General features: G+C 54.8%; 1 protein-coding gene across 5 annotated transcripts in view; it reads left to right on the forward strand.

Annotated features, from left to right (window-relative positions):
• ATP8B3 (ATPase phospholipid transporting 8B3) overlaps positions 1-25969 on the forward strand; it is a 48589-nt gene that overhangs the window by 17415 nt on the left and 5205 nt on the right. For all 5 annotated transcript variants that reach the window (XM_044998301.1, XM_044998302.1, XM_044998303.1 and 2 more), the window contains 16 exons: positions 643-725; positions 2492-2650; positions 4398-4486; positions 7122-7315; positions 11190-11398; positions 14092-14120; positions 15042-15198; positions 16623-16814; positions 17169-17281; positions 18330-18494; positions 19048-19159; positions 19543-19618; positions 20391-20523; positions 21666-21930; positions 22419-22642; positions 23766-23849. In XM_044998301.1, coding sequence (XP_044854236.1) covers positions 643-725; positions 2492-2650; positions 4398-4486; positions 7122-7315; positions 11190-11398; positions 14092-14120; positions 15042-15198; positions 16623-16814; positions 17169-17281; positions 18330-18494; positions 19048-19159; positions 19543-19618; positions 20391-20523; positions 21666-21930; positions 22419-22642; positions 23766-23849 — 2284 coding nt within the window. The remainder of the gene's footprint in view (positions 1-642; positions 726-2491; positions 2651-4397; positions 4487-7121; positions 7316-11189; positions 11399-14091; positions 14121-15041; positions 15199-16622; positions 16815-17168; positions 17282-18329; positions 18495-19047; positions 19160-19542; positions 19619-20390; positions 20524-21665; positions 21931-22418; positions 22643-23765; positions 23850-25969) is intronic.

Raw genomic sequence — 25969 nt, forward strand, 5'->3', positions numbered from 1 at the left:
CTTGCTCTCCCCCTCTCTGTCTGTCTGGTGTATTTAGAGTGTAAATTGTATCAGCAACAGCCAGCACAATGGGGCCCTGAACTCAACCGGGGCTGCTAGGTGCTACCGTAATGCACAAAAATCGTAATAATTAATAATACCCCTCTCACCCCACATTTCTCGAACCCTTGGGGACAACAGGGCAGTGGTTCTCAATCAGGGGTGTGGGTACCCCTGGGGGTAGGCAGAGCTCTTCCAGGGGGTACATCAACTCATCTCTAGATAATTGCCTAATTTTACAACAGCTACATAGAAAGCACTAGTGAAGTTGGTACAAATAAAACTTCATACAGGCAATGGCTTGTTTCTACTGCTCTATGTACTATCCACTGGAATGCAAGTACAACATTCCTATTCCAATTGATTGATTTTATAATTCTAAGGTAGAAACGAGGACGTGAGCGATTTCTCAGTCCTAGCGCGCTGTGACGCTTTGGTACGTTTGTGTCTGGTTTTGTAAGCAAGTCGTTTTCAAATGAGGTGAATCTTGGGGGTACAGTAATCTGGAAAGATCGAGAGCCGCTGCACTAGGGGAGCGACCGCCACCTCCCCCGCTTTGTGGCTTTTCCTTCAGATTGTTTTCAGACCCGTTCTTGTTTTCAGGGAAACCAACCTGAAGTTCAGACAGGCCCTTCTGGCCACGCACCAGGAGCTGGTGAGCGAGGCGAGCATGGCTGCCTTTGACGGTGAGTGCCTGGCAAGAACAAGGCGCGTTTTGTTGGCCTCGCCGGCTCCAGGAGAAACCCGGAGCAACAGGGATATTTATTTAATTACCCTGCCAAAACGAAACACTCCCCGGCACGCGAGTCTTCCCTGGTGCAGAGGGCGAAAGCCCAGACATGTGACTGACGCAGAGCCCCCTTGGGAGGCTGGTGTCAGTGCTCTTGCTCATCGTGCTGCAGGAGGCCAGATTCACATCTCTTTGTGCCGGGGGTGGGGGCTGCTGGAACAAGGCAGTGTCACGGCTTGGCCTCAGGGGATTCCAGCACGGGTGGCTGCAGTGGGTAAAGAACGCATCCCTCGTCCGTGTTTGCCACCACCCCTTTCCGGTCAGTGTGGCGGGGCGACGACTCACCGGTGCGGCGCCTCCTGCTGGTCATCCTGGGAATGAGCTCTTTCCAGCCTGGAGCACCCTCTGCAGGCCGCTGGCCCCCGTGTCCCTCCCGGACCCTGGTGCCGTTTACGTCAGGATTCTGCCTCCTAAGAGTAACCCACAATCTGGGGCTCCCCACCCAGGGGATCCCCCAACCCTCTATCCCCACCTTGCCTCAGTGGCTACTGCCAGTCACCATCTAGCCCCTGCTCCCTGGGGCAGACGGCAGTTTGTAAACCCCTCACCATCGGCAACGGGGGTTGGACCAGCTGCCTCTGCCTGTCTCTCTGCAGCCCCAGGACCCTTTCATAGGCCCTTAACTCGCCTGCAGCCTGGGGCTTTGCTAGGCTGGAGCTCCCCACCCCCCTCTGCACGTCCCCAGCACTGCTCCATCCTAGGTACCCTCCTCGGCTCCCAGGCAGCCGGGTCCTTCTCTCTCTAGAGCCAGAGAGAGTGTCCGGCCAAGCTTCTGGCCCACAGCCCTCTTATAAGGGCCAGCTGGGCCCCGATTAAGCTGCCCACAGCTGTGGCTGCTTTCCCCATCAGCCTCCCTTTTCCCAGCTGCAGCCCTCTCCAGAGCTGCTTTCACCCCTCCAGGGCCGGAGCGGGGTGACCACCCGCTGCAGTCAGCTTTGCCTACCTTGGGCTCCTCCAAGCGGCCTGCAGTCCCCTTCCCAGGAGAGTTGCTTTCAGAGGCTGCGGCGAAGGGGACCAGACACATTCCAGGCCAGATAGACGGAAGGGGAGCTTGTGGCCGCCTTCAGCATTCTGCCCTTAGGACCACTCTGCCAGGGCCTTAGCCCTGGGGTGAATTTACACCAGTGTGGCTGAGATCAGAATCGGACTGATCTATGGTATATTGGGATAAAAACAACCAACCCCTGGCCCTCCCGCCATTCCCCTTCCTCCCCTCAGGACCTAGGTCTGTGTTCTCAAGGATTGTCCTCAGCCGTGTCTCCAGCTCCTGCCTCTTCTTTCTTCAGCCATACAGTGCGGAGGGTGATGCTGAGCTACCCCGAAGCTGGGGCTCTGAGGATGAAGGGGTTAATGTTCGACCCTAAGAGCCTCCTTCATTGCTTCCCAGGGAGGTCACTGGGCTCGCTCATCCTCCCGCCATCCCAGTCCGTCCCTCCACCCGCCATCCCTTGGCATATCTCTCTCAGGTCACTGTGGCCTCCTGCGATTCCCTGACGAACCCTGGGCAAGCCCCGTCTCTCCCTGGTCTGAGTTTCTTCCGCAGAAGCTGTGTCATCTCCGCCGATCAGGCGGAAGGGGCTGAGGGGTGGGGGACCCCTCTCTTTAATTGCTCCCCAGAAAGCCAAGGAGTGATTCAGACCCTCCTTGCTGTTGGCATCCCAGGGAAAGTGACCTGCGAGGAGCCCAACAGCCGCATGCACAGCTTCATCGGCACGCTGGAATGGAGGGGTGAGAAGTACTCGCTGGATACTGAGAAGATCTTGCTGCGAGGCTGCAGGATACGCAACACCGAGACTTGCTACGGCCTCGTTATCTACGCGGGTGAGTGCCAGCGGCATATGCGGCCCCCCCGCACTGCCCTGCCCCCACCCTGCCCAGCCCCAGGAGGAGACAGGGACGAAAAGGCAAAGACCTGGGGAAAATCAGCCATAGCGCCACTGAAATCAATTCAGCAGAGCGCCCTTGCAGTTAATGGGAGCTAGGCTGATTTATGCCAGAGGAGGATCTGGCCCGGTGGGCCGAATGGACATGTGGGGCTGCTGCTGGCGAGCAGTGTGGGGCAGAGCCATGCCCCTCAGCCAGCCTTCACCTGCCGTATCCCATCCCTGCGGTGTCAGCACTATCGCAGCCCAGTTCACAGGTCACCCCGTGTATGACGTCCACACATGCCTAGGAGTTGCTAGACATTGCACAATATTATCCAGGTCGGTTGGATATTCCTTCCCGATGCCTAGCTTCTGCTCTGCAGCAGGGCGGTGGATAGTTCTCGTAACAAGAGCAACTGCAGGTGCTGTTCTGATCTTTTGAGTAGCACGGTTGGTCACGCAAAGAAACACCTGCAGATTCACTGTTTAGATTCACATTCTCTGGCTCCCTTCAGATTTTCCCTTACAGTGAAGGACTTAGGAAACTCAGTCTGTTTATCCTAAGAGGTGACTTGATCCTGGTCTATAGGTACCTACAAGAGAAGATTTCTGACAGTAGAGGGCTGCTTTTGTCTAGCAGACAAAGGCATAACAAGATCCAGTGGCTGGTAGCTGGCATGAAATCAATTCGGGCTAGAAATTAGGCACTTTTTATGTGAGTGTAATTAACCATTGGGACTGCTTACCATGGGATGCACTGGAGTCTCCATGACAAAGTCTTTAAAGCAAGACCGGGCGTCTTTCCAAAAATATGCTGTAGCTCAACCACAAGATATGGGCTTGGTGCAGAAATTACAGATCGGAATTCTGTGGCCTGTGTTACAAAGGAGATCAGACTAGAGGACAGAACAGTCCCTCCGACCTGACTCTGTAAAGGTTCTTCAGCCTTTTGGAGAGCTCATTAAATCCCTACCATAAGGGCAGAGGACGAGGCGACACCTGGTCTTGTTAATGCTCCTGCCACTGTCCCCCGATGTCACAGATAGCCAAGGTGGGATTTGAGGGCTCCATGTGGCCTGTGGTTTCCAACTCTGTAGCTCTTTGCCAACTTCGGGGTGAGAACAGTTCTGATCAGTGGCAGGTGTCTCTAGTGCTGGCGACATCGGACAGCAAGCGGTTTCTGTTTATCTAAGCAATACCATTGGGATGGGCATACTAGAAATGCCGTCGATACCTTGGGCCAGAGTCTCGTTTACATGAAGGCCCCCTTGCACCATTCTGGCAGCCCTTGAATCGCAAAGGTCGGCCATTCACGTGCAAGTAACACGTGCAAGTTCCTGCACCTGGAGCTCTCCAATGGCTGTACAAAGGGCTACACATAATTATACTCAGTTTATAGATGGGGAAACCAAGCCACAAAGGTGACTTGAATTGCTCAAGATCACACAGTAGGTCAGTGGCAGAGCGGGGAATGGAACCTAGGAGGCCCCTGGTCTAATCACTAGACCACGCTGTGGGATGGTGGAATGGGCTTCCCTGGAATGAGTTCCTATCACAGTGTGATGACACCTACATCATGGGGCATGTGTGAGACTTTTCTCCCCAGTCTGGAGAGCAAAGTGGGTGTGATGCAGCCAGGGTGCCAAACAATTTCCAGGGCCATGGGTTTTTTTATTTTCCTTTCTAAAATGTGTCTCGTCCAGGGTTGGATTCCAAAATTATGAAAAACTGCGGGAAGATCAAGATGAAGAAAACCAAGCTGGACCGCTTGATGGACAGACTGGTGATCTTAGTAAGTGCATCTCTTCCACAAGAAACGGGCTGGCCAGCTGAGCTGGCGGCTGCCTGACCGCTCACTCCCCAGAAGTGTGGCTCTGTCTCTGGGTCAGCATGGAGTGGAAGGCAGGTGTGGGACTGGTGTTGGGAGCGTTTTATCTAGTGGGTTGAGGGGTGGGGCAGTTCAGACCCAGAGGTCAGTCATTGCCTTCTAAAAGCTGCTGGGGGAGATGAGTTGGGTGCTTCTCAGTCCGGTTCCTAGTGGCTGGATGTCAGTGTCTCTCAAGGCAGCATCGCAACTGGTGTTACTTTGATTGCTGGCAGCTTCAGCAGAGGGACCAAAGACAGAGGCAGAACTCCCCTCTCCTCTAAAGATAGTGCCTCTGACACAGCAGTTAGTGCAGCTGGGACACTTGCATGGCTTTTCGTTCTCAGCAGCTGTCAAAATGGTACTTTCCCCATGGCCCCTCCCCTGAGCGGCCAGACCTGTCCTTGTCCTGGTGGGCTCTGCCCACCCACTGTGAAAGCAAAGAGACCAGCCCCTTTCCCCAGCACTGCAGTTTACATTAACTAAGAAGACCAGGTTGACTTCACTCCATTGAAGTCAAAGGGGCCAGATTCTCAGCTGATGGACATTGACCGTAGCTTCCCTGTAGAGCTGTGCCAGTGTACACCAGCTGAGGATCTGGCTTGGAGAGCACATCGTCGTGTTCCGTTTTCAGAGCCACTAAAAGGTCCTCTGTCCGTAGATTCTAATTTAATGGCTAATTCTTGTCCTGCTGTCTTGAAGAACCGCGGCCACGTATGTTTGCAGAGGGCTCAGCAGGCAGATGGGTGAACGTGGTGGTAGGACTATGATGCTCTGTTGATAGCTACAAATGAGCTAGTCGAGGCTTTCTAAGCTCCTGCTTTCAGGTGTTTGTAACTTTCCAACCAAATGACCCATCAGGCCTATTTACATCAACACTAGGAACAGCAAATATTCCTCGTGGATGTCTGGTTAGATACCAGCTACCCCCGGGGCTTTGTATCGTGTTTATCTCGGAGACAACACGCTCCACGGCTATTTATAATACCATCTGGGTGTTCAGCACCGTTGTACATCAGAAACGGGAACAAATTAGGCTTCCCCACACAGAGAGCGAGGAAGTGACTTGTCCTCAAGGTGTTTTTATTTTTTTTTGGGTGGGGGGGGGCAAGTGGGACAGGACAAAACCCAGCTCCCCAGAGCCATTGTCCTAACCACAAGACCATCCCGTCTGCCCTGAAGTCTCTATTTAAAGGCAGCACTCTCAGTCACCTGTTCTAACTACGCTGCCTCATTGGCTCTGTTCTTCCATCCTTTGTCGGTGGCTCCCACATGATGCTCTGTGGCCCTGGTGGGGGGGTCCGTGGATGGTCACATGGCACTAGCTCCTCCTCCTGCTTGCCAGGTGCATGGAGAGAAACGAAAGGGGCATTCAATACTTTCCTACCGGTGCTTTGCCACATAAACACTGGCTGCGGGGATGTTCTGTGACTAGGGATGGGCAGGGGTGGGTCTAAGCCATAACAACCAGGAAGGGAGGTGCCCATGAGATGTATCTATATTATCATTATTGACTGTGTTATGTGTGATTATTATTATTGTATTATTAATTTGTATTCCGGTGGCACCGAGGAGCCCATTCATGAACCAGAGCCCCAGTGTGCTAGGTGCTGCACAGACACAGAACAAAATGACACAATCTCTTCCCCAAAGAGCTTCCCCTCTAAGTAAAATATGGCCCCCACCAGGGCAGAGCTTGAGAACTCGGGCTCTGTGTTGAAGGTCTTGTTCACATGGGAACGTTTTACCAGTTATCCGGCTCTAGTTATACTGGTATAAACCTCCGTCGTGTGGACACTCTTATTCCGGTATAAGAGTGGCTCTTTTGGGTTTAGTTCTAAACCCCTTCCCAAGTGACACACAGTAACCTGAGAAAAGGCCCAGAATAAGGATGTCCACACAAAGGTTATACCAGGATTCATGGTTTCATCCATCTTCTAGTCTGAGCAACCTGCGTAGTTAATTTTCACCCGGAAACCCATGCACTGAGCCCAAAGACTTTAGTTAGACTAAAGCATGTCAGTCCTCAGGAGACTCAACTGTGTCACACGGCGAGACCAGGAGAGACCAAGGTGCCGCCCATGCCCAAGGCCCTGCAATCGCAGGGAATTGATGAGGTGACAGATGCCCAGATGATCCCAAAAGGTGATCCACACTCCCAGCTGCAGAGGAAGGTGAAAACCCCCCAAGCTCACCACCTTGTGGGGAAATTCCTTCCTGACATCGAATGTGGCCATGTATGACCAGGGCATGTGAGCAGGACACACCAGCTGAGGATCTAGGGATAACTCTAGTGGTTTAAATTCACACCGTAGGTTATACCAAAGAAGGGCCTGTCTGCACCCGTGTAACTACCCTGCTTCACACCCGTGCAGCCATTATCTGCACGGGGAAAACACCAGTGTAGCTACACTGCTACTAAAATGGCTAAGGCAGACAGGCCCTCGCTCCTGCCTCTCTGGACGCCTGGGCGGTGCTGCTTGGCCCGGGAACCCCCTTGGACAAAAGCCTGGTGGAATCCTGCACAGTGCCTTGAGATGTGGATTTCTTCCCCTGCCCCCAGATCTTCGTGATGCTGGTCGTTATATCCTTCTGCCTCGCCTTTGCCGCCGGATTCTGGGCCGTGAGGTTCCACGCGGAGCACAGCTACCTGTCCGCTCTGTATGTCGGCACAAGCCCTGCCGAGCAGGCCTTTTTCACCTTCTGGGGCTTCATGATCCTGCTGAGCGTCATCATACCGATGTCCATGTACATAACGTAAGAGCCTCAGAGCGGATTCTGTGCTGCTTATAAATAGTCGCTGTCTTTTACGTTTACCCTTTTGCCCTCCTGGGTCAGCCTGCCATTCGGGGCAGCGGGGAACGGGACTGGGGGTCGGCACGCCTGGGTTCTGTTTTTCACTCTGTCGTGACCTTCAGCAAGTCACTTCTTCTATTTGCCTATCCGTGGAAGGGGGTAATATTGACCTAGCTCAGAGCTGTGATGCTCAAATTCGTTAATGTTAGTAAAGTGCTTTGGGATCCTCAGATGAAAGTCACTAGAGAAGCGCACGGGAGGCTGTTGTGCTCTGGAGGTATGGCTAGGCTGGTGGCGATAGCTTGATGATGAAGATAATATTTGGTCACTGTAGACGTGCAGACTCACCCCTGCGGCGCCTCCTGCTGGTGACTCCTGGGAATTAAGAACATAAGAACATAAGAAAGGCCGTACCGGGTCAGACCAAAGGTCCATCTAGCCCAGTATCTGTCTACCGACAGTGGCCAATGCCAGGTGCCCCTGAGGGAGTGAACCTAACAGGCAATGATCAAGTGATCTCTCTCCTGCCATCCATCTCCATCCTCTGACGAACAGAGGCTAGGGACACCATTCTTACCCATCCTGGCTAATAGCCATTTATGGACTTAGCCACCATGAATTTATCCAGTCCCCTTTTAAACATTGTTATAGTCCTAGCCTTCACAACCTCCTCAGGTAAGGAGTTCCACAAGTTGACTGTGCGCTGCGTGAAGAAGAACTTCCTTTTATTTGTTTTAAACCTGCTGCCTATTAATTTCATTTGGTGACCCCTAGTTCTTGTATTATGGGAATAAGTAAATAACTTTTCCTTATCCACTTTCTCAACATCACTCATGATTTTATATACCTCTATCATGTCCCCCCTTAGTCTTCTCTTTTCCAAACTGAAGAGTCCTAGCCTCTTTAATCTTTCCTCATATGGGACCCTCTCTAAACCCCTAATAATTTTAGTTGCTCTTTTCTGAACCTTTTCTAGTGCTAGAATATCTTTTTTGAGGTGAGGAGACCACATCTGTACACAGTATTCGAGATGTGGGCGTACCATGGATTTATATAAGGGCAATAATATATTCTCAGTCTTATTCTCTATCCCCTTTTTAATGATTCCTAACATCCTGTTTGCTTTTTTGACCGCCTCTGCACACTGCGTGGACATCTTCAGAGAACTATCCACGATAACTCCAAGATCTTTTTCCTGACTCGTTGTAGCTAAATTAGCCCCCATCATGTTGTATGTATAGTTGGGGTTATTTTTTCCAATGTGCATTACTTTACATTTATCCACATTAAATTTCATTTGCCATTTTGTTGCCCAATCACTTAGTTTTGTGAGATCTTTTTGAAGTTCGTCACAATCTGCTTTGGTCTTAACTATCTTGAGTAGTTTAGTATCCTCTGCAAACTTTGCCACCTCACTGTTTACCCCTTTCTCCAGATCATTTATGAATAAATTGAATAGGATTGGTCCTAGGACTGACCCTTGGGGAACACCACTAGTTACCCCTCTCCATTCTGAGAATTTACCATTAATTCCTACCCTTTGTTCCCTGTCCATTAACCAGTTCTCAATCCATGAAAGGACCTTTCCTTTTATCCCATGACAGCTTAATTTACGTAAGAGCCTTTGGTGAGGGACCTTGTCAAAGGCTTTCTGGAAATCTAAGTACACTATGTCCACCGGATCCCCCTTGTCCACATGTTTGTTGACCCCTTCAAAGAACTCTAATAGATTAGTAAGACACGATTTCCCTTTACAGAAACCATGTTGACTATTGCTCATGAGTTTATGTTTTTCTATGTGTCTGACAATTTTATTCTTTACTATTGTTTCAACTAATTTGCCCGGTACCAACGTTAGACTTACCGGTCTGTAATTGCCGGGATCACCCCTAGAGCCCTTTTTAAATATTGGCGTTACATTAGCTAACTTCCAGTCATTGGGTACCGAAGCCGATTTAAAGGACAGGTTACAAACCTTAGTTAATAGTTCCGCAACTTCACATTTGAGTTCTTTCAGAACTCTTGGGTGAATGCCATCTGGTCCCGGTGACTTGTTAATGTTGAGTTTATCAATTAATTCCAAAACCTCCTCTAGTGACACTTCAATCTGTGACAGTTCCTCAGATTTGTCACCTACAAAAGCCAGCTCAGGTTTGGGAATCTCCCTAACATCCTCAGCTGTGAAGACTGAAGCAAAGAATCCATTTAGTTTCTCCGCAATGACTTTATCATCTTTAAGCGCTCCTTTTGAATTTTGATCATCAATTTTGATCATCAATTAGCTCGGTTCCAGCTCTGGAGCGCCCTCTGCAGGCCAGTGATCTGCCTGTCCTCTGGACCCCGTGTCCCTCCCTGGACCCGGTGCCCTTTTACATGGGGTGCTGCCCCCTGGCAGTAACCCCTTTCTCTCAGGGTCTCCCCTCCCCAGGGAAACCCCCACCCTCTATCCCCACCTTGCCTCAGTATATGACTACTGCCAGTCATGGTCTAGCCCCACGGCCTGGGGCAGGCTGCAGTATCAGCCACTCATCACCAGCAAGGGTTGGGTTTGGACCTGCTGCATTGGCCTACCCCTGGGCTGCCCTCTGCAACCCCCAGTACCTGTTGGCCCTCTGCTAGGCCGCAGCCTGGGGCTTTCCAGGCTGGAGCTCCCCAGCTCCTCTGCCTTTCCCCAGCCCTGCTCCACTCAGGTACCCTGTGTCCAACTCCCTGCAGCCAGGCCCATCTAACTCTACAGCTAGAGAGAGACGTCTGCTCCTGGCTTCCCTGGCCTTCTTATACGGCCCTGTTGCTCGGTTTGGGGCGTGGCCCCAGCTGCAGCCGCTTCCCCCACTCAGCCAGGGTTTTATCTTGCCCAGCCCCAGCCTCTTACAGGGCTTTTCTAACCCCTTCCAGGCTGGAGCGGGTGGTCACCCCGCTACAGTCACTAAATGATTCCGATGAGGACACAAGTGTGAGCCTGAATACCGTTAATGCCCAGCACTGTGGCTGTTCAAAGCACTTTACAGGAATTAGATACTGAATCCTCTCCGGCCGCAGTGAGGTCAGTGTTCTTAACCCCACTTTACAGAGTGGGGAAACTGAGGCACGCGACTTGCCTGTGGCACCAAGTCAGGATTAGGGCCCCTGGCTTCCACTCCTTGGCCTGGGCCTCCCTCGGTGCTCATCACTATGGTAACAGGATGTTCGATTGACGGGTGGGGAGGATGGAAGGTGATAGCTGGTTAGAGCTAGGAACAGGAGAGAGCAGACTCTCCCTCCCCCTCTAAGCCTGACCTGAGCCTTCGCTGAGTCTGGAAGAGTTTAACATTCTCCTCTGCCCATTACTTTGCACATTCACTCCCCTGGGAAGCAGGAGCGATGAAGATCTCTGGGACATCTCTGCTTCCGTCCTGACCAGAGGCAGGAATGACTGGAAATCTCTTGCTCACCCAATGACTTGAGATTCTCAGCCCAGCTGGGAAGACACCAGAGGTCCGATTCGTCAGAAGTAGCTTTCAGACTTTTGGGTCCTTACCTGAACCTTCAGACGTTTGAGGGTTGTCATTAAGGGCCAGCTTTTCAAAGGTGCTGAGGGACAGATGTTCTGGCACTCGGCACCTTCCATTAGGGGCAGATTTTCAAAAGAGCTTAGCTCCCAACCTGCTCCCAACCCAGAATGCTGAGCTCTCATGAAATTCTGACCCGAAGTGATCTGCATTGTTTTGGATTCGAGCAGGCTCCGAGCTGTAAGACAAAGAGAAAGGGGGAGATGTCAGATTCCCAAACGCCCCTCGCTCTGTGGCTAAAATAACTATCATGCCTGTTTTGTGTCTCCTGCCCCCGGGTCTCCTAGGTTTGAATTCATCTACATGGTGAACAGCTATTTTATTGACTGGGACCTGGAGATGTATTACCCTGCAAAGGACACGCCAGCAAAAGCCAGGAGCACCAGCCTCAATGACCAGCTTGGCCAGATTGAGTACATCTTCTCAGACAAGACGGGCACCTTAACGCAGAATGTTATGACCTTCAAGAAATGTTGCATCAACGGGATCATCTATGGTACCTCTGAGTGGAAGCAGGTTTCTATGGGTTCTTGTGGGAGGTTGACCTTGAAGAGTTGCGGGGTGCAGGACACCTGGGTTCTATTGTTCTGCTGGGGATTGGTCCTGCTTTGAGCCGGGGGTTGGACTAGATGACCTCCTGAGGTCCCTTCCAACCCTGATATTCTATGATTCTGCTGCAGACCTGCTGTGCAACCCATAGCAAATCATTTAATCCAGTTCATTAATATTAGCAAGGTGCGTTTTGGTCTTCAGGTAGCAGGTGCTGTAGAACGTCAGCATGCAATTATGTCAGATGCTGTTGGGCAGCTGATTTGCTGGGACTGCTGCTTTTCATGCTGGTCAGTATGGTCCCATTGTTCACTGGTGCTCTTCCTGGCTGCGTGGTGCACCCATCGCTTAGGGTAACCATACGTTGGCCGGGACAGACCCTTTTGTAAGCCCTGTCCTGACTTTTTTGGCAAAAGTGGGCATTTCTCCTGTTTGCTCTTGCCAACTGCGGGACAAAGGCACTTTTGTCAAAAAAGCAGGGGTGCGTCGGAACGTGCCGGGGGAGGGAGTGGCAGTGCCGGCCCCTCGTGGTGGGGAGGCAGGGCTCAGGAGAGCAGCAATGCCCGCCCTACGTGGGGAAGGGAGGGTCAGGGCGTGGGCCAGCCCCCCATGGGGGTGGAGGATGGCTTGGGTGAGCGACTCGGGCCAGCCCCGCAGGGAGGTGCGGGCGCTCTGGCTAGCCCCACGCGCGGTCCTATTTTCCCCTTGGGAAGTATGGTCGCCCTACTTGTCTCTCACTTGGATTGTAAGGTCTTCGGCGCAGGGACTGGCTTTTTGTTCTGTCTCGTGCCTAGCACAACGGGACCCTGATCCATGGCGGGGGCCTTTGGGTGCTACCACAATACAAATTATTGTTATGTCTTCTAAAGAATGAGCCTTCTGTATCACCCCCTGGGGAATGTCTGTCAGCCTACAGTCGCTAGAGAGGGCCCAGGCCCCAAAGCTCCTCCTAGGATCCACCTCAGAGAGAGGGGAGCCAGGGTGGTTTCAGATCTGAACTTCCTGTCCGACCCATCCGGAAAGCAGCCAGTATGGAGCACCTGCTCTCCGTTCTGGCACCGCAGCCTTTGGCCTGGTGACACTAGATGAATTGAGACCTGACGTGTGACCTGGGTGATTGAGGGCACAGTGTGGGGAAGGCGGTAGGCAAAGGTGCTTATTGAAAAGGGGGTGGACCCATTGGGAGCCGAGTCGAGCTGGAAATGTATCTTATTTCCCACAAAACATTTTGAGAGGAAATGAATTTTGTCCCAGAATGGTTTTGAGGGGGGGGGGGGGTGTCATTGAAACCCTGCAAACCCTGAATTTTTCAGTTCTGGGGTTTGAAAACTAGTTTTCAGGTTTTTGACACCCCCCAATTTCAACAGAAACAGAAATTTCTACAAGAAAATTTCCATTTGGTTGAAAAGACCTTTTCGGTCAGGGTTGTGTCTCTCCCAGCTGGAGGGCTGCGGGGAGTTCAGCACAGAAATGATGGCTTGTTCGTAAATTCCTGCCAGCCGCTGCAGCTCTCGTGTGACACTCCAGAATGCATTCATGTGCCTTCCTCTGCTTTACTTCAAGAGCTCTTCTTAAATGTGACCTGCAAAGGAGGGAAAGAAAAGGGGTTGTTCTTTTATGAGGAAGAAGGCCCCCAATTTTCTTTTTTAAAGTTATTTTTATGCTCGTTATTACCCTTAGAAATATCAGGATTGTCAGGTCTTGTCTCCCCTTGAATTGCTGGATGACTAGTTGGAAGTCTCTCATGGTTTCTCAGGCTCAGCTCTTAATTGATGAGACTTGCAGGGCAGGGAGTATTGAACCTTTAACACAGAGAGCTTTTCTCCTGACTGCCTATTGTGCATTTGTGTTAAAGGTTCATTGACAAAACCAGACAGGGGGAAAGCCCCAAGGAACTTTAAGGAGTGTGAATAAAAACCACTTTCTTATCAGAAGTAAATCTAATTTCTCTTCCTTGGTATCTGGTGTCATAACCCTTTCAATTCTCTGGTCATCCATAGAGTTTTCCAGGGAAAGTAGGTCAGGTGAGATCTGAATTTCTAATGCTAAAAATATGCAAAGAACCCAAACCAAACAAAAAACTTCAACCAACCAAACAAAAACGCCCCTTATTTTCGATCCAATTAAAAAAAATCCAAACCTGTCAGGACTTCTTCATAAAGAAGCGAATAACAGGACGAAGACCACAGATTTTTCCTTTTGCAAAGTCACCTTGAAACCCTCCAGTTAGTGGACGGAGCTTAGGGATTGGCCGTTCTTTGGATCTTTCAGCCGGGTATCCGGGAAGGAGATTAACGAGGGGCTTGGCAGTGGGAAGCCAGGAGAGATCAAGACTCCCACAAGGCAGTGATGAAAGTGGGAAAAATGGGAGGGCAGGTGGCCAGTACTGGAGGAAATTGTTCTCTAATGAATTAAGGAAAGATTTGCAGAAGTAACTAGTGATTTTTGGGCGCCCAACTTGAGATGCCTAAAAGCGCCTGATTTCCAGAGGGTGGGCGCACTCCGTTTTTGGACAGTCAGGTCAAGGTGTTGTCAGCTGGGTCCCCAAAATCACACGTCACCTCTGACCATCTCGGCCTGAGTGCCCACTAAGAAGCGTTCAGTGCCGGCTCTTTATTCATTGATTTTTTTTTTCAACAGGATCTGCAGATGGTGAAAACAAACCTTCGGTGCGTAACTATCCGATGCGTAGTTATAGTAGTTATACGTGGCAGAGCCGAGAATCCCTGCATAGCAGAGCCGTACGCCCCTCCTTGTGCTCGCTGGTCCCAGGCCCAGGGTTTAACACAGTGACAGCCATTGTCAGCTTCCAGGGAACGGGAATCGGGCCTGCCGATCTCAGGGGTTATCTCTGAGGATGCTTCTAGCCCCATGTTGGCCAGTGCAGGAAATAACTGTCTCCAAACACTGGTTCGTCAGGTGGGCTGATGGTGGTTTTGGACTGGTCCGTATTCCTGGGGTGCAGAGGGCTAGGAAACGCGTAGCAGATTTGGGGCCTGATTCCCCATTCCCCTGCACCTGGTACAGTCATTTACACCTGTGCAAATGCCCCTCAAATTGTACCATCTCGTAATCCTGTATTAATGTGTTATAAACAGGTCCTTAGTATAAAGGGTGAGACACTGGCCTGTTTTGCCCATTAGAGGGGAAATGGATGGTAGGAGACAGGTTGCTAAGGGAGATGGAACCAGCTTAGGGTCCATCTGCACTTGGAGTGGGGGTGATTTCCCGCTCAAAGAGACGTACCTGTGTTAGCTCTGATGGAGCCAAGGTGCTGAAACCAGAGCAGGGGCTCGTTTGCCCTGAGTACATCCCGGTCTGAGACCACAGGCTGGCGCTCAGCCTGGCTAACCCATCCCGCTGCTCGCGCTGCCGAAGCTGCGCTCCAGTTTTAACACCTCCGGTCCAGCGCAAGTATCTCTCCTCGGGCTGGGAATCCCCCCCCACCCCCACCCCGGCGCCCAGTGTAGACAGGCCCTTTGATTTCTCCTTCTGGAGAAAGGTGCTCCCCATGGTGCTGAGCCGGGTCTGCCTGGCTCTTTCATTTTGCTCCTTGCTCCTCTGAACGTCTTGGCCCGCTCCCCTTGCAGAAAGCCAGCATGAGCTGGAACCCCTACGTGGACAGGACGGCCGAGTTTCACGACCCCGCACTCCTGGAGACCGTCCTGCGGAACGACGACCCGGTGATGAGGGAGTTCCTGAGGCTGCTGGCCCTCTGCCACACCGTCATGGTGGAGGAGAAGGACAGTGAGTTGGGTCTGAAAATGACACCCCGCCGCCCCGCTGGCTGAAGGGATTCTCACGGGGCCCCAGGCTCTGACGCGGCCTGTCCGTCTTCCCGGACTTGGCTGCTTTCGGCAGCCATGTCTGAAGCCGGAGGCTGGTGCATTTAAAGATGAGTCTGGCTGGCTGAAGGCCCATTCCCGCCCTGCACCAGAGCTCTGTGTGGGGTGGGAAGGGGTCATTGGGGGCATGGCCCCAGGTCCAGCAGTGCCTGGTCCCAGCTGAGGGCTTAGTGCCTCCTTCGGGATAAGAGATTCCCCAGGGCAGATCAGAAGGGGAATGCGGCCGCAAAGTGTGTGGGGTGCTGGGAACCTGCCCCTTGCCAGGGTGATGGGTGGGCTGCAGTCACCCATCACCCCTCACCCCAAATACGGAATTGATGCCAAACCTAGCGAAAGGGGAAACCCCCAGAGGATTCTCCCCCTGGTTAGGGCTGATTCTTTCTGTGCACTGATCCAAAACACACACAGTTCAGGAGGAGCGTGCAAAGGCAGGGGGTGTCTCCAGAGGCTTAGAGGGGAGGTGGTTCGCCTCGGCTTGCAAAATGGGGCTCTGCTCTGGACTGAGGCTCCTGATGCCTGGAAGAAAACAACCAACCCTTTTTCTAGCAAAAGTCAAGAAAGCCCGAACCTGGAAGATTGTACCCTTTTCCCCCAGGGCATCACAGGGTGGCAGTGTGAAACGGGGCAGCCTGATCTTGGTGTGCAAGGCACACTGACGCTAGGGGGTGGCGCTGGGGCAGGTCACGTCTACGCTAGGGGGTGGCGCTGGGGCAGGTCACGTCTATGCTGGGGGGTGGCACTGGGGCAGTTCACGTCTACGGTAGGGACGGTGCTGGGCCAGGTCACGTCTATACTAGTGGGTTGCACAGGTGCACCAGCATCAGCGTAGCCGCTCCAGTGGCCCAAAGCCTTACCGAGCCTGGGCCAGGGGCCTGCGGGGCCGCTCCTCCGAGCAGCAGGAACAGCGAGCTTTGACCAGGAAGCAGCACAGCGCCCGCATGTGACGCGCTGCATTTCTGCCCACAGGAAGCAGGGGATTAGCCCCATACCAGGGTGTTCATTTAAAAGTAACGAGCCGGGGAACAAAGGCATCGGGGGGCTAATCCTCTGGCTTCTGGGGAACCATCATGGCATGAGGCCACGTGAATCCCTGCAACCCTGCGCAGAGACCTTGCTTTGCCCCGAGGGGGCAGCCAGATGGTGCCATCCAGGAGCCAGGGGAACGAACAGGTCAGAGACAGCCATTCGCATGGAGCTTCGAAGCCTCTGTAGCCCTGGCTGAAGATTGACCATAGCCCTGTAGGCAAAGCCAGCGTCCTGCTGGGTGCTGACTCGGCTCAAGCCTAATGTGAAGACCCTTCTCTGTCTCTCGCCCTGTTCCTTTAGCCGGCCAGCTGGTTTACCAGGCGGCTTCGCCGGACGAAGAGGCCCTGGTGACGGCAGCCAGGAACCTCGGGTACGTCTTCCTCTCCCGGACACAGGACACCATCACCCTCAGCGAGCTGGGCACGGAGCGGACGTACAGCATGCTGGCCATGCTGGACTTCAACAGCGTCCGCAAGAGGATGTCCATCCTGGGTGAGCCGGCCGGCCGGGGGCTAGTTACGTGCTGGTCGCTGCAGATCGCTGCAGGCCTAGCCGCTGGAGGGCAGCATCGCTCCCACCCGCGAAGACCCCCGAATGGGAGTGGTGCTTTTCAGCGGTCGCCCTAGGGGGTGCGGCCAGGCCACCAAGAACCGGCCCTGAGAGTCTCCCTTCGCTTTGCTGGGCACCTCTGGTGCCTTTATGCAAACCTGGCCCTTAACGGTGGGGGGTCTCCCCAACCCCCACGGTGTTGTCCTGCACCCCACAGTTTCCTCGGCAGCCGGGAGGGGCCGTGGGGTGAGGGGAGACGCAGAGTGCTCCGTGGCTAAGCAGGCTCCTTCCCCACAGTGAGAGACCCCGAGGGGAAGATCCGGCTCTACACGAAGGGGGCGGACGTGGTGATCCTAGAGAGGCTGCGTGAAGATGGGCCTGCCACGGCTTTCACCCAGCTGGCCCTGGATGTGAGTGCGGGACCAGCCCTGGGAGGGGTGGGCTTAACGCTGCTTGTGCTCCTTGTTTTTCCCTACGTCCCGGGTGTGATCTCACTCTTGCTGTCTGCCTCTTGCTCCAGCTGTCTCCCTAGCTCCACGGGACTTGATTCAGTCTCAACCCTGCATGGGACGAGGGCCCCAAAGCTGCCAGCGCGATCTAGGCCTGGCAGCCTCTGCCAGTTTGCTCCTGCTTCCCCAGAGCTGGATCCTGGCTCCCCCGGTGCATCCACGTCCCGGGGTGACGGGTGCCGTTACCCTGAAACTCTGACAGCAGCATCAGCAACTCTTGTGATTTTATGGCAGCTCTTGTCGTATTTGATGTTTTCCCGGCTCCAAGAGTCATGTGATTAGCTGAGACACTCAGAGGCAGATTAAGCCTGGGGCCGGCACGCGGGGGATTCCCTGGCTTCACCCTGCTGGCATTACTGCTGGGGAGCAGGGTCAGGGCACAGGGGCTTCCCCTGGTACCCGGCAAGAGTGCCAGGGGGGTGGAGCGAGGCAAGTCCCCGCATGCTGACCTCACTTCCCGGCAGGAGTGCCCGTTTTTCCGGGCCCCTCCAAGTGGACAGGGCCCCTGGTCACGGGCCCTGTTGGCCCAGTGGCTAATCCGCCATTGGAGCAGCTCAGCTTTCATTTAAAAAAGAAGATGTTTTTCTAGTCTTCATGGTTGCGGAGAAAAGCTTGAAAACGGAGCCCTGAAGGCTCAAACCCAGAAGGCACATGAAAGAGACCCCCCGCCCCCGCAGGTATTATTGGTTAAAAAAATCTCATGACTTTTGAGCCACCCTGGTGGTTTTCCAGGACCTGCCTCAGGACGTTTGGATGCCGGTGGAGTCAGAAGGGTCCTTCAGCACCGACCTCTGGAGCTCCCTGTTGTAGCTGAGTAGCCTCCTGGAGGTCTCTGTGCTGCAGCTGGCAGGGGTGGCAGCCATGTGACGGCCGCCGTTGCCAGGTTAACTCTGACCTAGCTGCAGTCTAACTGACCTGCCTGCTGTATCCCTGTCCGTCCCCTCTGCAGAGCTTCGCAGAGGAGACCCTGAGGACCTTGTGCCTGGCCAGCAAGGAGGTGAAGGAGGAGGACTACGCTGAGTGGAGCAAGAAGCACCATGAGGCCAGCGTCTTGCTTCAGAACCGTGCCCAAGAGCTGGATAAGGTGTACGAGGAGATCGAGCAGGATCTCCAGGTAGGATCAGGCTCTCCAAGGGCCGGGAACTCAGTGAGGGCCTGGTACGGGTGGGAGGAGGCAGGATTCGGGGCTGGCTTGGCGTGGCTGTTGCAGAGTCTTATCCCTGGTGTGAATCCATGGGTCTTGATGGTGTCACAGTTTGCCAGCATAGGGCTTAGGGAGAAAGGCCTCCCCTGCTCGGTGCTGACCTGCACGGCTCACCTGGAGGAGGGAGAGGGCTGCTTGGTCTCCGTGGTCCTCTGCCCACCATGAGGCCAGTCGTCATGGGTGGTTTTTGTGATGTGGGCATCACCTCACTGGAGACTGGGCTGAGAATCCACCAACTCATTTCCCGTAGGGGCCACCGAACAGCCATCGTCTGGGAATGGCTTTTGGTCACTCCCCACCTGGGCAGGAGTCTGCAGGACACGGCAAGCAGAATTGTGATGGAGAGATCATTTGTGGGTGGGTGGGTAGACCAGGGAGCAAGCCCCACCCCTGGATCCTGCCCCACCTCGCTCCATCCTGCGTGCACTGATCATGAGACCCTCCCACGCTCCTCTTTCTCCAGCTCCTCGGAGCCACGGCCATTGAGGATAAGTTGCAAGACGGGGTCCCCGAGACCATCCAGCTGCTAAAAAAGGGGAACATTAAAGTGTGGGTGCTGACTGGAGATAAACAAGGTACAATCCACGTGGAACCTCAGAGCCGGACTAGAACCGTCCGTTCTTACCTGGGGCAGGATCCTCCCCCGCAAGGGCCCCCACTTCCCTGAATTTCTTCTGCGTTGCTGGGCTCTTTCTGGGACAACAACATGTAGCATTTTCCACGGGTCTCTCTCATTTTACGGAGGGGGAAACTGAGGCAGAGGGAGCAGCCTGCCCAAGGTCACCCAGCAAGAGCAGGGCTAGAACCTGTCTCCTGCTGCCCATGCACGTGGGAGCTGCCCAGCCATGCTGGGAGCTGCATAGCTAGTGCTAGGAGTGAGTGGGGGCAGTGCTGGGATATTCCCCTGCTGCCGGGGGACCCCCGTTGTAGCAGCAGCTTGGTGACTTGTGCGTTGCAGAGACAGCGGTGAACATCGGCTTCGCCTGCCGGCTGCTCTCGGACGACATGAAGATCCTGGAGGAGAAGGAGATCTGGTGAGCGGGTTCCCGTCCCCTCCCAACGCCTGTCTGATAGAGCAGCCCCTCACAGCCCTGGGCTCCCTGCCAACTCCAGAGCTCTGTGATGCCCCTCACTCCCAACCTGCAGCCCCCTGCTAGCCCAGCCCTGGGGTCCCCCCACTCCCAGCTCTGCGATGCCCCTCACTCCCAACCTGCAGCCCCTGCTCTCCCACCACTTGGCTCCCCACCACTCCACAGCTCTGCCAGTGCCTCTGGCTCCCGACCCGTAGCCCCCCTGGAGACTAAAGCCCACTATTCCCCTGCAGAACAGGAGCAGGAAAAGCAGCCACAAGGCTCCTGCCCCATGAGCCCACATAACCCCCAGCTGCCCCTTCCCCAGGGGCTAGGAGTTCAGTCTGCACGGCCTGTTCGGGGCAGGGCTGCGTGCCAGCCAGGGGGCTGATTCTGGAGCTGTGGGCAGGTGAATTCCCAGCTCGGGGAGATGGACCCCGGCTGGCGCTGATGTGCGAAGCCCAGAGGTGTCGCTGCAGTGGTGGGAGAGGCTTGCCAGCCAAGTACGAGCCTGTCCCTGGGTAATACCTGGGGTGGCTGGGCTCTCCTGCAGCTCGGGCCACCCTGGCTGCCCTGGCACAGTCACAGCAGGCGTGGGTTTCACCGCCAGCCCCGGGGTAGGCATAGAGGGTTCTGCAGCCTATGCCCAGAGCTGCCCAGCCTCCCCAGGGTGGCCCCCGGCTCGCCTTGGCTTTGCCCCCACGTTCCATCCCCTCCCTGCCCCTTTCTTGCCCAGTGAGATGCTGGAAGCCTGTTGGGTGAGCAACAACAACCTGGCCAGCAGCGGGGAGCGCCTCTGCCGGTTCCAGCAGCGCTCGGGGGTCTTGCACCAGGGGAAGATGGCCTTAGTCATCACCGGGGACTTCCTGGTAGGTGCTGCTCCACCGCGCCCTCCCCTTCACCGCGCAGTGCCAGATGGACCGTAGTTATCTCCCTGGAGTCCAGCAGAGAGCAAAGCGGGGTAAAAACCGCCTAAGCGAGGCCAGGGGGAGATAGAACCCAGGAACCCAACCCCAAGTGCCCGGCGTGGGGCCCATGGCGAACGCCAGGTTATTGCGTCATATCTACAATGATCCCAGGATCACCCCACCTGCCACCGGAATGCAGCCCCCTCTGGGGTGCAGCACGGCAGCTGTTTAGCAACGCACAGCAATGCCAGCCAAGAGTTCAGGGCTGGAAGTGAAGATGGGTCTGGCCCCACCGGGCACCGCAGGGGGGATGGAAGGAAGCTGAATGTAGTTCTAGTTACTAACCGTTTCTATGACGGTAGCACCAAGCGGTTCCAGTCAGGCTCAGCATTGTGCTGGCGATGCTCGGAACACACAAGAAGACGTGGGTCCCGCCCTGCCCTGAGCCGTTCACGCTTTAAGAAGAGCGGAGGGGTGGGGCTGGGGAAGGGGGAGGCCAGTCTAACTCATGGTTATAGACACGAGCAATTTAAAAAACTAGATCTCAAAGTAAGCGTCCAGAAGCCTCTCCAACCACCCGCCCCGGCAGATATCTCCTCGGCAGCAGGGGAGAGGGGGTCTTGAACGGACATTTAAAGGAGATGCTGGTGGTGGCTTCTGGATTGGACACTTTGAGCTTCCTATCGTGCCTCCAGTCCAAGGGTCTCAAACCGCTCGGTGAATGAGGGGGAGAATTTGCAAAGTGCCCAAGGGGTTTAGGAGCACAGATCCCAGTGTATGTCGATGGGCCTCATGCTGCTAAATCGCGGGGCCACTTTGGAAAATCTCGCCTTTCAGCTTTACGGTGGGCAATTCTTACCCTGTTTTAGAGGGGGAAACCGAGGCAGGGAAGTGACTCTCCAGAGGTTGCGGAAAGACTCGGTGTCTCAGCTGAGAATAGAACCCAGGAGTCCTAACTCTCGGTTCTTAGCCGGAACCTCATAATCATCCTCCCCCTTCCCCACCAGCCAAGTGGGGTGTGGCTCGGGCACGGGGCTAGCACCCCTCGCCCCTGGGGAGCCGCTGGTCTGATGCCATCTCATGTGTCTCTGCTCTGTCCTCAGGAGAAAGTCCTGGGCACTGGGGAGAAGGTGAAGAGGAAGGAAGGTTTCTGGGCGCGGCTGGCCTGCTGCAAGGCTCAGACGCAGCCGGTGGCAGACAGCTCGGTGGAGAAGGCCTTTGTAGACCTGGCCACCAGCTGCCAGGCCGTGATCTGCTGCAGGGTCACCCCCAAGCAGAAAGCCCTGGTAGTGCAGCTGGTGAAGAGACACCGGAGCGCCATCACGCTGGCCATCGGGGACGGAGCCAACGACGTGAACATGATCAAGAGTGAGGCCTCAAGCTGGTGGGTCGGGGATTGTGTGAGCTCAGGGAGCCCTGCGAGCTCAGCACGGACACCTCCTCCATGCAGGCTCCTCCCCTCTTCAGCTCCCTGTATAGCAACCCGTCCCACGCGTCATCAGCCGGGCTTCACCCTGTAGCCTTCTGCACCCCAGCACAGGCCACTGTCACTCGAGAGAGAGGAGTGACTCTGTCAGCTGGTAGCAGTAGTAGGCTGTTCTCCTCTAGCGGCCCAGCCACTTTGCCAGTATGTTACAGCCACAGGATGAATCCATGGTGGCCCTGGGATTCCCCTTTTGTGGCCGATCGGTCCAGAGCTCACCTGCAGGGGCTAGGTCTCAGGGCAGACGCAGGTCAGTCAGAGCGAGTCTAACCCAAGCCCACGGGACCGGGGCTGATTTCCCCCGCCCGGGGACCCGTTTCTAGTGTTTACCCTGCGGCCCTTCAGCCCTGCCTCTCTCTCTCTTTCTCTCCAGCGGCTGACATTGGGGTTGGAATTAGCGGGCAGGAAGGGATGCAGGCTGTCCAGTGCAGCGACTACGCCCTGGCCCAGTTCCGCTACCTGCAGCGGCTGCTGCTCGTGCATGGCCGCTGGTCCTACCTGCGCATCTGCAAGTTCCTCCGCTACTTCTTCTACAAGACCTTCGCCGGCATGATGGTGCAGATCTGGTTCGCTTTCTACAGCGGCTTCACGGCCCAGGTCAGGCTGCAGCCCGGGCTGTGCTCAGAGGGTGCGGTCGCATCATGCACCCTCTCTCCCCCTCCTACCCTTTGCCACCCCAGCCAGCTCTTTCCCTCTCCTCACAGAAGGGTGGGATGTCAGGCCATGGCTGAGGCTGGCTTCAGTAGCACCTTCTGGGGGTGGACATGTGTCCTTTGTCCTGGTAATGTGCCCCTTTCTGGTACCTGGGGGCAACAGCTCAGCAGTAAAAAATCCCCACGGGGTGAAAGCTCCCCTGAATCCATTCCAGGTGGGCACAGAAATCCAGGCCAGATTGTGCCCAGGGCCCTGCGTGGCCCTGGAGTTTGATGCAGCATCCAGCCTCGGCTACAGAATTGTCCACTAGGAATCTCAGCTTCCACTGGAAAACAATCAGGCCGAAGTTTGCAAAAGTGACTCCTGGCTCCTTTGAGGGGTGTCAGGTTGGGCTCTCAAAACCACTAGTCCCTTTGAAAACCTTGAGCTGAATTTCTAGCTCTTACGGTCATGAAGAAAACCTCCCAGACATGGACTAAGGGCCCGCTGATGCGGTGAGGCCTGCAGGGAGTCTAAAACAATAGCTCTGAGAAGTGTGTGTGTTACCTCTGAAACCTAGTGATGACCATGTACGTACCAACATTCTTAACCCTGACCCAGCTAAAGTGCTAATCCCACAAAGCCAAATCGCGTCTCACGCCTTCTCAGAGGCGAAACCCACTGCCTCCCCCGGTGACAACTTCCACCAACCACTTCTGCCTTTGAGTCCAACGTGCTGCGGCAAGTTGAAAATTAAACTTTTAGGAGCAGGATAAAGTAAATGCAGACCGATCTCAGATCCTACAAACCTGGGGCCTCTGTCCCTACTGTCTCGTCAATTTCATAGTTAATCCTCCATTTTTTTACCGTGTTGGAGGCGAGTGCAGAACCTCCATTCTGCGGCAGATTCGCAGGCAGTTTGGGTTTGATCCAGAGTCCGCTGGGACTTGGTACTGACTGCAATGATCGGACTCTTTTAGATCTCTCTGGCTGCGGGGCCCAGGAGACTTTGCTTATGTCCCTCTTGTTGTCTGCTCAAAGCACCTGGGTTTGTTCTGATTGCTTTCTCCCGGCTCTCCCCCTTTAGCCTTTGTACGAGGGCTGGTTCCTTGCACTCTACAACGTGTTCTACACTGCCTACCCCGTGCTCTCCATGGGACTGATGGAACAGGTAGCGTTTTCCACTTTGCTGCATGCTGCCGGGGACAGCCCTGCCGCTGGGCTGGGGGGTGGGAGGCCTTGGGTTAATCCACCCATTCTTTGGATTGAATACGTGTGTTTGCCAGATTGTGAGCTGGCTGCTCAGCCGCGGGAAATCAGAGTCCCTGGGGCTGACTTCAGTGGACTCTGCGGGTTTACATCGGGTGGGGATCTGGCCGTCAGCCTGGCCACACTTGACTGTGTTCAATCACATTAAATACCCCGACAGTCTTGCACATTCTGCATGCTAGCACCCTGCCCTGCCGACCCACCCTCAATGGCCTCTGCATGTATATCCCAGAGAGCCCAGCTCAGCTCCCAGCAGCAGTGCGCGCTGGGATTGGCATCGTAGGATATCCCGGGGACCCCAGGGGAATCATTGAGCTCCCAGAATCCCTCCTTTCCTGGGAATCGGCGGTAGTTCCGCAGTGCGTATCTCACAGAAAGGTGCAGGGGTGACCCTCGCTGTCTCCGGTTTAAATAGCAAACGCCCGTTGCAATGTTACTCTAGTTTTAAACGCGTACACTGCTTTCCACCCCGGACGGAGTAGTCCATGGTACAGGTGACCTGCCAAGGGTATGGCTGATGCTGGCTTAGTGCCCTTTGCTGGCTTACAAACAAAGACTGACATTTTTTTGGTTGATTTTTTTGGCACTAATTTTTTTTCCTGCTTGTTTTTACGTTCTGACAGTGCCGGGTTTACACGCCTCAGGGGCCCCGGTGCCCCGACTGTGGCCCCACCCCCCTGCTCCACCCGCACGCCACTCCAAGGCCCCGTCCCTGATTGGCCTCTTTCCCCCGAGGCCCCGCCCATGCTGTGCCCCAAGGCCCCGCCCCTGCTTGGCCTCTCCCCCCCGAGGCCTTGCCCACCTCTCGCTCTTCTCTGCCCCTCCCCACATTTGCTCCTCTCCGCCCCGTTCCCCTTTTGTGAGCGGCAGGCGGGGGGCCTCCAGGCAGAGCGCAGGCGGAGAGGGAGGGTGGGGCCACAGACCAGGCACCGGGGCCCACAAAAGATTATTCCAGCCCTATATTCTGATGTCAGGTGTTGCCTCCCCTGTTTTTCCGGAGACGCTCTGCAGCTGCATGGGAAGCTAGCAGGGCACAACAGGACAAGAACCAAGGAAACTAACCCCGGTGGATTAGGGAAGGGAATTGTGGTCAGAAGGCGAGATTTGCAAAAGCCCTCAGTGCCATCCTAAATCCACTCTCACGGATGTCAGTGGGAGTCTGAAAATCGCACCTGGGTGGGTTAACACACTTTGCTTTTGGTTGATACTGTCTTTAACTCAAACACCTAACAAGCTGCTGGGAGGAAAACGCTCTATGGTAAAGATTCAGCACCTCCTGCTCCTTCAGTTAAGGGCCAAGAAAACTCCCCATCCCCATTTCTGGGTCTTCCTATGAGACCTCCAGCAAAAGCAGAAATTTACTAAAGTAAAAAGCCAGGCAGAAACTCCCCGCCTTGTTTTGAAAAGCACCTTTCAAGTCTCCTGACTGGCAATCTTAGAGGAGCAAAGCAGGGCACAAACCCAGATCTTCCCCTATGAGGAGGACACAATCAACCCGGTTATGGACCCTCCAAGGAGAGGTCAGCCCCTTGCAGCATCTCTGGCTCGGTCTCTCCATCTTTCTTTCCTCCAAGATGCTCCATGGGACTTAGAAGCCCAGAAGGGTCGGGGTGGAAGGGACCTCGAGAGGTCATCGAGTCCGGTCCCCCCGTGCTGAGGCAGGACCCAGTCTACCTTCAGGCCTGGCCGGGTCCCTCTTAAGTGTCCTTGATCAGACTGTGCCTGGTACTTCCATGCCTCTGAACCGCTCCCCACTAGGAAATGGTAGCAAGGGCTCACGCTACCCCGTTGGTGAGCGGGGGCTGCGCTCCATCTCCCCTGTGCCCCTCAGCCGGCTTCTCCTCCCTCTGCTGTGGTCTGGGATCTAGGCCTCGGCATTTGGAGCTCCTAGCTGTGTGCGAAGGCCACACACAGAGATTGCACGTGTCCCTGGCGCTGTAGCACCCCAAAATCTCATGCCCCCCCGCCCAGCACAGGTGGGTGGATGGCTGGCTCCCCCACCGGCCTCTCCCTAATATCTCC

Source organism: Mauremys mutica, chromosome 24, assembly GCF_020497125.1.
Source record: "Mauremys mutica isolate MM-2020 ecotype Southern chromosome 24, ASM2049712v1, whole genome shotgun sequence".
Taxonomy (NCBI): domain Eukaryota; kingdom Metazoa; phylum Chordata; order Testudines; family Geoemydidae; genus Mauremys; species Mauremys mutica.